The sequence below is a fragment of the Mesoplodon densirostris genome, chromosome 3 (assembly GCF_025265405.1).
Source record: "Mesoplodon densirostris isolate mMesDen1 chromosome 3, mMesDen1 primary haplotype, whole genome shotgun sequence".
Lineage (NCBI taxonomy): Eukaryota > Metazoa > Chordata > Mammalia > Artiodactyla > Ziphiidae > Mesoplodon > Mesoplodon densirostris.
The window spans coordinates 140,019,012-140,033,752 of NC_082663.1; the positions used below are offsets into that span (position 1 = coordinate 140,019,012).

The 14,741-nt window shown below is 47.2% G+C and overlaps 1 protein-coding gene across 5 annotated transcripts in view; it reads left to right on the top strand.

The window, feature by feature from the left end:
- Nucleotides 1–14,741, top strand: part of C3H19orf44 (chromosome 3 C19orf44 homolog) — a 32,998-nt gene that overhangs the window by 7,013 nt on the left and 11,244 nt on the right. For all 5 annotated transcript variants that reach the window (XR_009531489.1, XM_060093832.1, XM_060093830.1 and 2 more), the window contains exons 4-7: nucleotides 3,833–3,906; nucleotides 9,059–9,476; nucleotides 11,180–11,275; nucleotides 12,896–13,062. Coding sequence is in view for 4 of the 5 variants with exons in the window: in XM_060093832.1 (XP_059949815.1) it covers nucleotides 3,833–3,906; nucleotides 9,059–9,476; nucleotides 11,180–11,275; nucleotides 12,896–13,062 (755 nt within the window). In the remaining variant the exon portion in view is untranslated. The remainder of the gene's footprint in view (nucleotides 1–3,832; nucleotides 3,907–9,058; nucleotides 9,477–11,179; nucleotides 11,276–12,895; nucleotides 13,063–14,741) is intronic.

The window sequence follows — 14,741 nt, forward strand, 5'->3', positions numbered from 1 at the left end:
AAATTTGCTTCCTTTCCTTTTTAAATTCAGAAAAAGAAACCAATCTCTAACCAGTCACAAACTTTTCTTTTTATAAATTTATTTATTTATTTTTGGCTGTGTTGGGTCTTCGTTGCTGCGCACAGGCTTTCTCTAGTTGCAGCGAGCAGGGGCTACTCTTCATTGTGGTGCGCGGGCTTCTCATTGTGGTGGCTTCTCTTGTTGCAGAGCACAGGCTCTAGGCACGTGGGCTTCAGTAGCTGTGGCCCGCAAGCTCTAGAGCGCGGGCTCAGTAGTTGTGGCGCATGGGCTTAGCTGCTCCACGGCATGTGGGATCTTCCCGGACCAGGGCTCGAACCCGTGTCCCCTGCATTGGCAGGTGGATTCCTAACCACTGAGCCACCAGGGAATTCCCCCATAAACATTTTTATTATTTCACCATCATTCAACGTGATTTTTATTTTAACATTGTATGTATTTAAGAAAGAGCAGAAAGAAAAAAGATGTGCAGCCAACATTGATTTCTCCCATCTGGGGTGCCTGATCATCAAATCTGAGTTAAATAACTGTGTCTTGAGTGCCTGCTGTGTGCCAGCACGTGCCAGCCATCGTGGTGTCAGGAACAGGATGACAAACAAGCCAACTCGCCCCTGCCCCCAAGTGCCAGGGTGATCCGTAGCCTGTGAATCAGTTGTAGGGGAGGAAAAATAGCTTTTTCCTTGTGTCCTTCTGGGTTCTTGGCTGGGGCTCTGTGACGAAAGACAGGTTAACAGGAGAAGAGTGTTCAGATATTAAATAAATATTTAATGTACGTTTTATGTGACACAGGAGCCTTCATAAGGAAATGGAAACCTGAAGAAACGGTTGCACCTTCTGCTAGGTTTGATGGGGAGTAGAATAGTTGTGGGATAATGTGATAGATGGAAGGATATGAGCCAAGGGTAGTAGATGAGGGGAGGTGTAGTTGGGGTTGCTCAGTGTCCCCCATCTTGGACATAAGGATGCTCCTTTCCTCCAGGTAGAGGGAAGGCATATCTTCTTACCTGAGGGCCTTACGACCTGATTCAGGGGAGAAGGTCGGGGAGTCCTTGCAGCCCCTGCTGTGTCTCAGATTCCTGCAGGTCAAAATATTCAAGATGCCAAGGTACCACCACGTAGGGGGCAGGGAGGAGAAGCACGGCCAACAAGAGTCCCTGCCACGCGCCCTTGTGAGGGTTGGAGAAGGCAGCGAAACGGGCTCACGGATGTGAGGAAATCCCTTTGAGCCCCCTCAGGGGCCACCATCGGCCGGATGCCGTTTGGCACCTCACTGATCGGTCTCGTATCTTTGGGCCCAAGGGGCTGGTGAGTGGGTGTCCATGCCAGCCTGGCAGGTGTGGGTGAGAAGGTGGGTATAGCTGGCAGGCAGGCACCAGACCCAGGTTCCTGCCCTCCTGGGCTGCCCATCCAGGCTGCCCCTCAGCCCTCGCTGCTGGCTTGGAGGGCCCCCTCGGTGTCCAGACCCCGCCTTCCCTCATTCTGATGCAGCCTCACGGGAGGCACGTAGCAGGGAGTGGTGAGTACAAGTCTGAGTTTGGGGTCCAGAATACCTGGGGTGGACATCCTTGCTCCATCTCTTTCTGGCCGTTCAGTCTCAGGCTCTCTGTGCCGTGGTCTCCTCATCTGTAACATGGGGCAGAGCTGTGTCAGTGAGCTGGTGCCTGTGGAGTGCCTCAGTGGGGCCTCCTGCTCAGTAAGCGTGTGCGTGTCCAGGTTGGCTGATGTGACAATAACGTCATTCCTCAGCCAGTGACAACACTGTTCTGGAGAGCTCGTCCACAGTTTCCTGCAGTGCCTTGGCCCGAGCCGGCTGGGATGGCTTAGTTCAGAGGCTTTGTCCATGAACGTATCTCTGGACTTATGTGTCCAACACTCATTGTGGTAACTGGGAGTGTTAGAGGAGCTCGGAGGCGGGGGCGAGACCCTCACGCTAGAGTGATGAGCTGGGCTTTGATCTGGGTCTTATGCCGCCAGGCAGCCTGGTGTCTGGGGCTGCACCCAGCTGACTTTTGCAAAGAGAGTAGACGGCTCAGTCTTCCATCTCCTGCTCCTCCCCAGCGCTGTGCCACCTGCGGGAGGGCCCTGCTCCCATCTGCCCTTGCTAACTGTCCCCTGCCTGTTCCTAGAATTGGGGGTCTCTTCCTGCCTCCTCAGGGAGACTCATCCCTCCAACCTAGCACGTGCCCTCCGTGGAAGCCTCTAGACACCTTAGGCCCCCCTCGGAAGTGTCTGTTCAACTCAGCCATGATTGGATCATGTAACTGCTTGAGTTTTGAGGCCCCGCAGGGTGGACCCCCCCACCCTCCCCATCCTCAGGTGCGTGCGCACATGCACGCACGCGCGCACACACACACACACACACACAGCCTCTGCCTCGGGCCTGAAATGAGCCACGTGATGGGGTCCCTATGAATACTGGCAGCCGGTCGGCCTCCCCCATCCTGGGGAGGAGTGGGCTCACATACTGATGGGGCAGAAACCTGCTGGGACACCCGAACTGCGCAGAGCCTTCCTGCTCCTGAGTAACCTGCACCCAAGGCATTTGGGTGCTGGCGACTGGCCAGCTGGCGCCAGAGTTAAGTGCCCTTAACTTGCTTTAAATGAGAACTTAGGATGAGGTGCCAGTCCCCCAGCGGAGGGCCCCCCTCTCCTACCTCAAGCACACGTGTCACTGGGCGTCCTTCCTTGCATCATGATCATCTCCTCTGTCTAGGCCAGGGGCTGAGAGGTCCGTGGTCTGTGTTTTGTTTCTTTGTTTTGCTTTGTTTTTTTGGCCTCACTGCTTGTCCTGTGGGATCTTAGTTCCTTAGTTCCCCAACCAGGGATTGAACCCAGGCCCTCGGCAGTGAAAACGCAGAGTCCTAACAACTAGGAATTACCCCATTGTCTGTTTTTTTTTTTTTTTTTCTTTGCACTGGGTCCCGCAGATCCTGTGGCCAGACCTGGTGTCAGCTCCTCCTTCCCCAGCCAAGTCTCCAACCCCCTTGAGGTTATAACTCCCTCCTCTCAGACCTCCAGGGCCCCTGAACACATGTTCACAATACTTGGCTCTTCTTTTATTTAAAAAAATTTTTTTTAATGTTTTATTTATTTATTTTTGGCTGCATTGGGTCTTCATTGCTGCATGCAGGCTTTCTTCTAGTTGTGATGAGCAGGGGCTACTCTTTGTTGCGGAGCATGGGCTTCTCATTGGGGTAACTTCTCTTGTTGCAGAGCACGGGCTCTAGGGCGCGTGGGCTTCAGTAGTTGTGGCTCGTGGGCTTAGTTGCTCTGTGGCATTTGAGATCTTCCTGGACCAGGGCTCGAACCCATGTCCCCTGCACTGGCAGGCGGATTCTTAACCAGTGCACCACAAGGGAAGCCCAGTCGTCTGTTTGTATGAATAAAGTTTTTTTTTTTTTTTTTGGCTGCACTGCGCGGCATGTGGGATCTCAGTTCCCCGACCAGGGATCGAACCTGCATCCCCTGCTTTGGAAGGCTGGATTCTTAACTGCAGAACCATGGGGGAAGTCCCTATAAATAAAGTTTTATTGGGACACAGCCATACCCATTTGTTTACACATGGTCCGTGGCGGCTTTCGAATCATGAGGGCAGAGCTGAGCAATGGTGACAGAGACAGACTAGGCCAAAAAGCCAAAAATATTTACGACCTATCCCTTTAGAGAAAAAGCACTTGGATCCCTGGGCTCGCTTTCTGAGGACAGGGACTGCACGCCTTCCGCTCTTCCTGTCCCTAGCACTTAACCCAGTGCCTACAACAGGATGGTAAACGCATGTGGAGTAAATATCGGCACGTTATATTTTTGATTACAGATTTGAGAATAAACATTTTATCCCTTGATGATCTGGCTCCAGCTGTCAGTGAGAAATCAGACTTGGAACAGAAAGTAAGTACAAAAAACTGATTTTTTGTTTTAGGTCTTTGGGTAGAACGGCTTACAACCGTTATGCCTCATTTAGGTCAGTGGTTCTCACCTGGAGGTGATTGCTCCCCTAGGGGACACTTGGCGATGTCTGGCAACACTGTGGTCATGACTGGGGTGCAGGGTGCTACTGGCATTCAGTGGGTAGCGGTCAGGGATGTCCTGTGCCAGTGTCCCGCAATGCATAGGATGGCCCCCGCTGCAAAGAATGTTCATGTCTCAAATGTCAGCATGCCATGGGTGGAGACCCCTGATTTAGGTAATAACAGGATAGAGCTACTTAACATATGGGAAGATTAAAGCAGATCCCACTTAACTTCCCCACAACAGTACCTGCACTAACCTGTACTTGTTGCATTGCCCCGTGGTGATTCTTTCTGTATTAGTAACCACCTCATTATCAACGCATGTTTTGATAATACATAATAATGACACTTTAACAGATTTCACCCACGTGACAGCTACACATGCTCCCAACATCAATGCTAAGTGCAGCAGCCTTGTGCTGAAGGGTTTCAAGAGTTCTGCTCAAGGAAACACAAGAGAAGGAAAAGACCTACAAAAACAAACCCAGAACAGTTAAGAAAATGGTAATAGGAACATACATATCGAAATTACCTTAAACGTAAATGGATTAAATGCTCCAACCAAAAGACATAGACTGGCTGAATGGATACAAAAACAAGACCCATATATACGCTGTCTACAAGAGACCCACTTCGGACCTAGGGACACATATAGACTGAAAGTGAGGGGATGGAAAAAGATATTCCATGCAACTGGAAATCAAAAGAAAGCTGGAGTAGCTATTCTCATATCAGACAAAATTGACTTTAAAATAAAGACTATTAGAAGAGACAAAGAAGGACACTACATAATGATCAAGGGATCAATCCAAGAAGAAGATATAACAATGGTAAATATTTATGTACCCAACATAGGAGCACCTCAGTACATAAAGCAAATGCTAACAGCCATAAAAGGGGAAATCGACAGTAACACAATCATAGTAGGGGACTTTAACACCCCACTTTCACCAATGGACAGATCATCCAAAATGAAAATAAATAAGGAAACACAAGCTTTAAATGACACATGGACTTAACTGATAATTATAGGACATTCCATCCAAAAACAACAGAATACACTTTCTTCTCAAGTGCTCATGGAACATTCTCTAGGATAGATCATATCTTGGGTCACAAATCAAGCCTTGGTAAATTTAAGAAAATTGCAATCATGTCAAGTATCTTTTCCGACCACAACGCTATAAGAATAGATATCAATTACAAGAAAAAAACTGTAAAAAATACAAACACATGGAGGCTAAACAGTACGCTACTAAATAACCAGTAGATCACTGAAGAAATCAAAGAGGAAATCAAAAAATACCTAGAAACAAATGACATGATGACGCAAAACATATGGGATGCAGAAAAAGCAGTTCTAAGATGGAAGTTTATAGCAGTACAATCCTACCTCAGGAAACAAGAAAAATCTCAAATAAACAACCTAACCTTATACCTAAAGCAATTAGAGAAAGAAGAACAAAAAACCCCCAAAGTTAGCAGAAGGAAAGAAATCATAAAGATCAGATCAGAAATAAATGAAAAAGAAATGAAGGAAATGATAGCAAAGATCAATAAAACTAAAAGCTGGTTCTTTGAGAAGATAAAATTGATAAACCATTAGCCAGACTGATCAAGAAAAAAAAGGGAGAAGACTCAAATCAACAGAATTAGAAATGAAAAAGGAGAAGTAACAACTGACACTGCAGAAATACAAAGGATCATGAGAGATTACTACAAGCAACTATATGCCAATAAAATGGACAACCTGGAAGAAATGGACAAATTCTTAGAAAAGTACCACCTTCCGAGACTGAACCAGGAAGAAATAGAAAGTATAAACAGACCAATCACAAGCACTGAAATTGAGACTGTGATTTAAAATCTTCCAACAAACAAAAGCCCAGGACCAGATGGCTTCACAGGTGAATTCTATAAAACATTTAGAGAAGAGCTAACACCTATCCTTCTTAAACTCTTCCAAAATGTAGCAGAGGGAGGAACACTCCCAAACTCATTCTACGAGGCCACCATCACCCTGATACCAAAACCAGACAAAGGTGTCACAAAAAAAGAAAACTACAGGCCAATATCGCTGATGAACATAGATGCAAAAATCCTCAACAAAATACTAGCAAACAGAATCCAACAGCACATTAAAAGGATCATACACCACAATCAAGTGGGGTTATCCCAGGAATGCAAGGATTCTTCAATATATGCAAATAAATCAATGTGATACACCATATTAACAAATTGAAGGATAAAAACCATATGATAATCTCAGTAGATGCAGAAAAAGCTTTTGACAAAATTCAACACCGATTTATGATAAAAACTCTCCAGAAAGTAGGCATAGAGGGAACCTACCTCAACATAATATAGGCCATATATGACAAACTGACGGCCAACATCATTCTCAATGGTGAAGAACTGAAACCATTTCCTCTAAGATCAGGAAGAAGACAAGGTTGTCCACTCTCACCACTGTTATTCAACATAGCTTTGGAAGTTTTAGCCACAGCAATCAGAGAAGAAAAAGAAATAAAAGGAATCCAAATCAGAAAAGAAGAAGTAAAGCTGTCACTGTTTGCAGATGACATGATACTTTACAAAGAGAATCCTAAAGATGCTACCAGAAAACTACTAGAGCTAATCATTGAATTTGATAGAGTAGCAGGATACAAAATTAATGTACAGAAATATCTTGCATTCCTGTACACTAATGATGAAAAGTCCAAAAGAGAAATTAAGGAAACACTCCCATTTACCATTGCAACAAAAAGAATAAAATAGGGCTTCCCTGGTGGCGCAGTGGTTGAGAGTCTGCCTGCCGATGCAAGGGACATGGGTTTGTGCCCCAGTCCAGGAAGATCCCACATGCCGCAGAGCGGCTGGGCCCGTGAGCCATGGCTGCTGAGCCTGCGCGTCCGGAGCCTGTGCTCCACAATGGGAGAGGCCACAACAGTGAGAGGCCCGCGTACCGCAAAAAAAAAAAAAAAGGAATAAAATACCTAGGAATAAACCTACCTAAGGAGACAAAAGACCTGTATGCAGAAAACTATAAGATACTGATGAAAGAAATTAAGGATGATACAAACAGATGGAGAGATATACCATGTTCTTGGAATGGAAGAATCAACATTGTGAAAATGACTATACTACCCAAAGCAATCTACAGATTTGGTGGAATCCCTATCAAACTACCACTGGCATTTTTCACAGAACTAGAACAAAAAATTTCACAATTTGTATGGAAACACGAAAGACGCCGAATAGCCAAAGCAATCTTGAGAAAGAAAAACGGAGCTGGAGAATCAGGCTCCCTGACTTCAGACTATACTACAAAGCTACAGTCATCAAGACAGTATGGTAGTAACACAAAAACAGAAATATAGATCAATGGAACAGACAGCCCAGAGATAAACCCACGCACATATGGTCACCTTATCTTTGATAAAGGAGGCAAGAATATACAATGGAGAAAAGACAGCCTCTTCAATAAGTGGTGTTGGGAAAACTGGACAGCTACACATAAAAGAATGAAATTAGAACACTTCTTAACACCATACACAGAAATAAACTCACAATGGATTAAAGACCTAAATGTAAGGCCAGACACTGTAAAACTCTTAGAGGAAAACATACACAGAACACCCTATGACATAAATCACAGCAAGATCCTTTTTTGACCGACCTCCTAGAGAAATGGAAATAAAAACAAAAATAAACAAATGGGACCTAATGAAACTTAAAGGCTTTTGCACAGCAAAGGGAACCATAAACAAGACAAAAAGAAAACCCTCAGAATGGGAGAAAATATTTGCAAATGAAGCAACTGACAAAGGATTAATCTCCAAAATATACATGCAGCTCAATATCAAAAAAACAAACAACCGACTCCAAAAATGGACAGAAGACCTAAATAGACATTTCTCCAAAGAAGATATACAGATTGACAACAAACACATGAAAGATGCCCAACATCACTAATCATTAGAGAAATGCAAATCAAAACTACAATGAGGTATCACCTCATACCGGTCAGAATGGCCATCATCAAAAAATCTAGAAACAATAAATGCTGGAGAGGGTGTGGAGAAAAGGGAACCCTCTTGCACTGTTGGTGGGAATGTAAACTGATACAGCCACTGTGGAGAACAGTATGGAGGTTCCCTAAGAAACTAAAAATAGAACTACCATACAACCCAGCCATCCCACTACTGGGCATATACCCTGAGAAAACCATAATTCAAAAAGAGCCATGTACACAATGTTCATTGCAGCAGTATTTACAATAGCCAGGACATGGAAGCAACGTAAGTGTCTATCGACAGATGAATGGATAAAGAAGATGTGGCACATATATACAATGGAATGTTACTCAGCCATAAAAAGAAATGAAATTGAGTTATTTGTAGTGAGGTGGATGGATGTAGAGTCTGTCCTACAGAGTGAAGTAAGTCAGAAGAACAAATGCCGTATGCTAACAAATACATATGGAATCTAAAAAAAAAAAAAAAAGGTTCTGATGAACCTAGGGGCAGGACAGGAATAAAGATGCAGACGTAGAGAATGGACTTAAGGACACGGGGAGGGGGAAGGGTCAGCTGAGAGTAGCTTTGACGTATACACTACCAAATGTAAAATAGATTTTACATTTATTTTACATTTATCCCTAGTGGGAAGCAGCCGCATATCCCAGGGAGATCAGCTCGGTGCTTTGTGACCACCTAGAGGGGTGGGATAGGGAGGGTGGGAAGGAGATGCAAGAGGGAGGGGATATGGGGATATATGTATGCATATAGCTGATTCACTTTGTTATGCAGCAGAAACTAACACAACATTGTAAAGCAATTATACTCCAATAAAGATGTTTAAAAAAAAATGTTCTGCTTACGATACTCAGCCTGCCTAAATCTAGGAAGGACAGCGTGGACCCTCACCTCCTGGGCCCTTGGGGTGCCCTCATTCTAACGCAGTGGTATTCCGAGCTTGTTGGTCATTCGAAAACACTTTCCAGTGACCTCTGCCATCCTTTGTTTTAGAAAGAAGGTCAAGGGGAAAAGGCATCCAGCAAAAGCCCCTGGGCTGGGCCCCCCCACTCTGGAAGCGAGATTTCTGAGTGCCTGAGCCAGCGGTCCGTCTCGTCCCCTGGACCCAATGGCACTTCTAGCCTGGGGTCAAAGTCTCAGGAACATACGGCCAGCACAGTGAGCTCGGCTTATTCGGATGATTTTGAAAAATCCCCCAGTCCAACAGCATCTGAGTCGATGCCCCATTCTGAGGAGTCTCCTGACAGGACGCTGGCAACTCGGTCTGAATTTTCTGCAAGCCTGAAGACAGACCTTCCTCCACCAACTCCCAAGTCTCAGAAAAAGTTGGCCAAGGGTGTTACAAGAGTCATGGTGAAGGAGATGGCTGTGCAGACCCTCGATCCCGCCTTCACCTACCAGTGGGCTAAGGGTAAGCATGTTGGTTGGAGGAGGGAGGGGCAGGCCAGAGGCAGCGACAGGCAGGAACCCTGGGGCCAGGAGGTCTGGGTTGTCGTCATTAGTCAGCTGGGGGGACCTCAGCACCCTGTTTCCTCTCTCACAGAAGAGGGGGCTCCTTGGGTACTCCTCACTGTCTTCCAAGCTCTAAAACACTGAAAGGTTTCAAACCAAAGACTAAAGTAGTGGTTCTCAGCTGGGGTGATCCTGGCCCCAGGGGACAGGCATTGGCAAGATCTGGGCGATGGGAAGTCTATGGGTGGAGGCCAGGGGTGCTGCTCAACATCCTGCAGTGGCCAGGACGGCCTGGCCAGAGAGTGACCCGGCCCCAAATGTCAGTGGTACCCAGGGTGACAGGAACCGCCTTCCGGGACAGCATGTCCTCAGGCACTTTGTGGGGCCCCAGCATGCAGGCTCCAAGGGCTGCTGTGTCGCCCATCTGGCTGGTTGTCTGAACTCACTGCGTTTGTCGGTGGATTCTCTTCTGGGGTGCAGCAGGCACTGCTCATCTTTTCTCTTGTCCCCAGCATTGGTCTTGGCCCTTGCGGATGGAAAGGTCGCTTTCTTTTAGCGAGTCTCCTGCTCCCTTTTCTTGTCTAGACAACACCCGCAATACAGACAGAGCTTGTTTCCAGACTGTGCGCTGGGGTGCGGTTCTCCCTTTGTCTGTTCATTTGGATTTGGAGGGCTTAGTCATACATCCCCCGGGACCTCACACCTGGCTGGGGGCGTGACTGTTCTGTTTCTCAGGGAGGAAGGTCAGTCAGACGAGCCAACTCAGATCGCTAGAAGGTGTTCAAGGGGATTTTAAACCCTGGTTCTGTGTCCCTCTCCAGTTCCTCCTGCTGCCTTTCTGACAGCCTAGCCTGTGGGCAGCAAACGTGCCCATTTTTGTTTCTTTTTTTTGCAATTTAAAGAGATGGACACGGGGTGGGGGGAAGGGTAAGCTGGGACGAAGTGAGAGAGTGGCATGGACATATATACACTACCAAATGTAAACTAGATAGCTAGTGGAAAGCAGCCGCATAGCACAGGGAGATCAGCTCCGTGCTTTGTGACCGCCTGGAGGGGTGGGATAGGGAGGGTGGGAGGGAGGCGCAAGAGGGAGGAGATATGGGGATATATGTATATGTATAGCTGATTCACTTTGTTATAGAGCAGAAACTAACACACCATTGTGAAGCAATTATACTGCAATAAAGATGTTTTTTTAAAAAGTGAAAAATAAAAAATAAAGAGATGCTTTCATAAAACATTGGTGGTGTTGATTTCCTAGACGCGGCCTGACTTTGAAAGGAGGGAGAAAAAAGGCAGCGTAAATCAACCAGCCAGTTAGAATCCAGGGAACATTCCGAAGCCCTCAAATAGCTGTGGAAGGAGGGCAGGGCCAGGGGAGGGCACGATGCCACGGTTGTCAGCCGCGCTGAGCTGTGGTGACCACTTCAGCCAGCACACCTGACTTGTATATTGAACAGGGAGAACCTACCAGAAAGATGGAGGCAGGTTTGGGAAAATTTTAAAAGGGGGAATGGTTAAAAAAGCAAGGAGGGTGGCCATCACATTCAGAAAGAGAAAAGGACAGATTCATGTAGCTTATTTCAGCCTCATACCTGTTGATGCGAAAGTCATTGCTCTGAATCCTGCCCACTCACCTCTCCCCCTTTGTCCTTGGGACAGCGGCCGGCGTAGCGGCCATCGGACCAGCCCTGGGAGGTGCCTACGTGGACCCCTCGCCCATCGCCAGCCACGTCATCAGTGCGGACGCCATAGAAGGTAACGGCCCAGCTCACCTTGTGGGTCCCTTAGGTCAAGGACACCAATGTTGGACAGAACAGGAAGGCTACCAGGAACATACCTATGAGCCTTCCACCCCAACAGGGCCATCTTTATTTTGTGTGTTCCCCTCAGAGCCTTTCTGTCCAGAATCCATAGGTGTTTTCCTCTGGAAGACACTCAGCCAGTACTGAGCGGCCCAGCCCTGTGGACACGACACTTGCCTCCTTGCTGAGTGTGGGAGAGTCGTGGGGCCCTGGGGAGGCCCAGCCCAGCCTCGGGCAAGAGGAAGACGCCCAGCAGCCACCTTGGGAAACCCAGTCTGTGTCAGGTCCCGCAGGGCTGCTGATGACTCGCATCCGTCTAGAACCTGCTTTTTTCCCCCCATTTCCATTTTCTTAACATTTTTAGAAGATGAAGATATTAAAATATCTTTGGTTGCAATAAGTGAAATATTTATATCCTTAAAAAAAACCTGTTTTTAAACACAATATTAACCTCAACGATTTTTCCATGTTACTCTGTAGTCTTAGTAATGATCATTTTTAACAGTTGCAGTTATTTTTTTTAATTTTTAAATTTTTTATTTTTTAATTTTAATTTTATTTTTTGGCTGCGGTGGGTCTTCGTTGCTGAGCGGGGGCTACTGTTCGTCGCGGTGTGCGGGCTTCTCATTGCGGTGGCTTCTCTTGTTGTGGAGCACGGGCTCTAGGCACGCCGGCTTTAGTAGTTGTGGCTCGTGGGCTCAGTAGTTGTGGCTCACGGGCTCTAGAGCACAGGCTCAGTAGTTGTGGTGCACAGGCTTCGTTGCTCCGCGGCATGTGGGATCTTCCCGGACCAGGGCTCGAACCCGTGTCCCCTGCATTGGCAGGCGGATTCTTAACCACTGTGCCACCAGGGAAGCCCTGGTTGCAGTTATTTTTTTTTTCTCTCTTTTTTTTTTTTTTTTTTTTTGCGGTATGCGGGCCTCTCACTGTTGTGGCATCTCCTGTTGCGGAGCACAGGCTCCGGACGCGCAGGCTCAGCGGCCATGGCTCACGGGCCCAGCCGCTCCACGGCATGTGGGATCTTCCCGGACCGGGGCACGAACCCGTGTCCCCTGCATTGGCAGGCGGACTCTCAACCACTGCGCCACCAGGGAAGCCCTGCAGTTATTTTTAATTGTACTTTTATTTAGTTAATTATTATATTTTAATTGCATTTTAAATTATTTTAATTATGTGTTTAAAAATTCATAGTGTAAAATTTACCCTCTTTCCCATTTTTAAGTGTACAGTTCAGGAGTGTTAGATTCGCACTGTGCGGTTGCAGTTTGGGGAGCCATGTCACTGGCCTTCTTTCCTTGTGTTGGACGCTGAGGTTGAGGCTTCCGGTTCTGCCTGGGAGCTGAGCTGAGGTTGTGAGATCCACACAAAGTCAGCGAAGAGAGCTGTTCATCTACTACTGAGTAGAGAGAGGCACAGAATAGGCGAGTCCTTTGCTGCTTCCGAAGGTGGCAGCACCTGCTGAGAGCATCCTGACACAGTCCACGGTTGGGGGTTTCAGGGCCCTCGCGGGGAGCGGGTCTGGCCAGGGGGATGGGGCCCCGGGGGCTGCCGACTGACACGGAACCTGGTGCAGCCCTGACAGCGTATAGCCCGGCCGAGTTCGCGCTCAACGATGTGCTGAAGCAGCAACTGAGCCTGACACAGCAGTTCATCGAGGCCAGCCGGCACCTGCATGCATCCCTCCTGCACTCCCTGGATCAGGACTCATTCCATTACCACACCCTGGAGGAAACCAAAGAGGTGACCGTGGCACAGCTAACCCTTCCCGGGAAAGAGAGGGCAGGCGGCTTCCCACGCTCAGCCCGGGGTGGCGGGGACGCTGGGGGCCCAGCCACCTTCACCTTCAGTCCTCGTGGAAGGAGTCCTGTTCTTTCTTTGGCCATGACCAGGGCTGGTGCGGGGCAGGGACACTGAGATCCAGCCACAGCCCAGGCTCTGTGTGACCTCAGACCAAAGGTGACCTCCTCGGTGAGGGTCCTGTCCCTCTACCTACCGTTCCCGTGGGCCACCACAGGCAGGGCCCCTCTCCTCAGTCCCAAGGGCTAAGCTCAAGGGATGTCACACTCACCTCTATTTTTCCCTCCAAAATTTATTTTTTTGTCTGATTACAAAAAACATTGTATAAAAATTTTGTTGGAGATATGTAGCTTATAAAGTTCTCCATAATTTCAGAGATAACTATTACCAACTTGATTTATATTCTTTAGATTTTTCCTATGTAAAATATAAACTGTTATGTACATGTACAATATTATATCTTACATATTTTATACTATGTATAAAATATATAGAAGAGGTATAGTATTTATATATAAAATATGATATATATATATTTCTCTACAGAAATGGCATCATACTATATGAGTTGTTCTGCATGGTGATTTTTATCATTTTATCTACAAATATTTCAGTATATATTTCTTAAAAATAAGGACTTAAAAAAAATAGTCACAATGCCAGTATACCAAAACCAAATTAACTTTTTTTTTGTTTGTTTTGCTTGTGGGATCTTAGTTCCCTGACTAGGGATCAAACCCGTGCCCTTGGCAGTAAAAGTGCAGAGTCCTAACCACTGGACAGCCAGGGAGTTCCTGCAACATTTTTTTTTTTTGGCTGCATTGGGTCTTTGTTGCTGCGTGTTGGCTTTTCTCTAGTTGCGGTGAGCGGGGGCTACTCTTCATTGCGGTGCGCAGGCTTCTCATTGGGTGGCTTTTCGTGTTGCAGAGCACGGGCTCTAGGTGCACAGGCTTCAGTAGTTGTGGCTTGTGGGCTCTAGAGTACAGTCTCAGTAGTTGTGGCACACAGGCTTAGTTGCTCCGTGGCATCTTCCCAGACTAGGGCTCGAACCCGTGCCCCCTGCATTGGCAGGCGGATTCTCAACCACTGCGCCACCAGGGAAGCCCTAAGTTTTCTTGATATCATTAGATATCCAGTGTTCAGATTTCCGCTCATCTCATAAAAGTTGTACCTTTTTTTCCTATTTTTTTCATCAGTGTCCAAAGTGGTACATCAAGATTGTTTGATGTCTTAATCTAGAGCAGTGGTTCTCAGCCCTAAGCAGCGTCAGACCCCTGAGGGCCTGACCAGTGGGGTTGTGTTGGCAGCAGGGTGGGCCTAGCAGTGGGCATTTCTCCCATGGGCCCATTGGGGACCCACTTTGAGAACCACTGCTCTAGAGGTCTTTCCCCCTCCCCCATCTCTTTTGTTTCCTTGCAGTTTATTGGTTGGAAGAAAACAGGTTGTCCTGGGACTTCCCTGGCGGTCCAGTGGTTGACTCTGCGCTTCCAATGCAGGGGGTGTGGGTTCGATCCCTGACTGGGAAACAAAGATCCCATATGCCGCACGGTGTGGCCAAAAAAAAGAAAGAAAATCGGTTATCTGACGGTTCCCCACATTCTGGACTGGGCCGATTGCTCCCC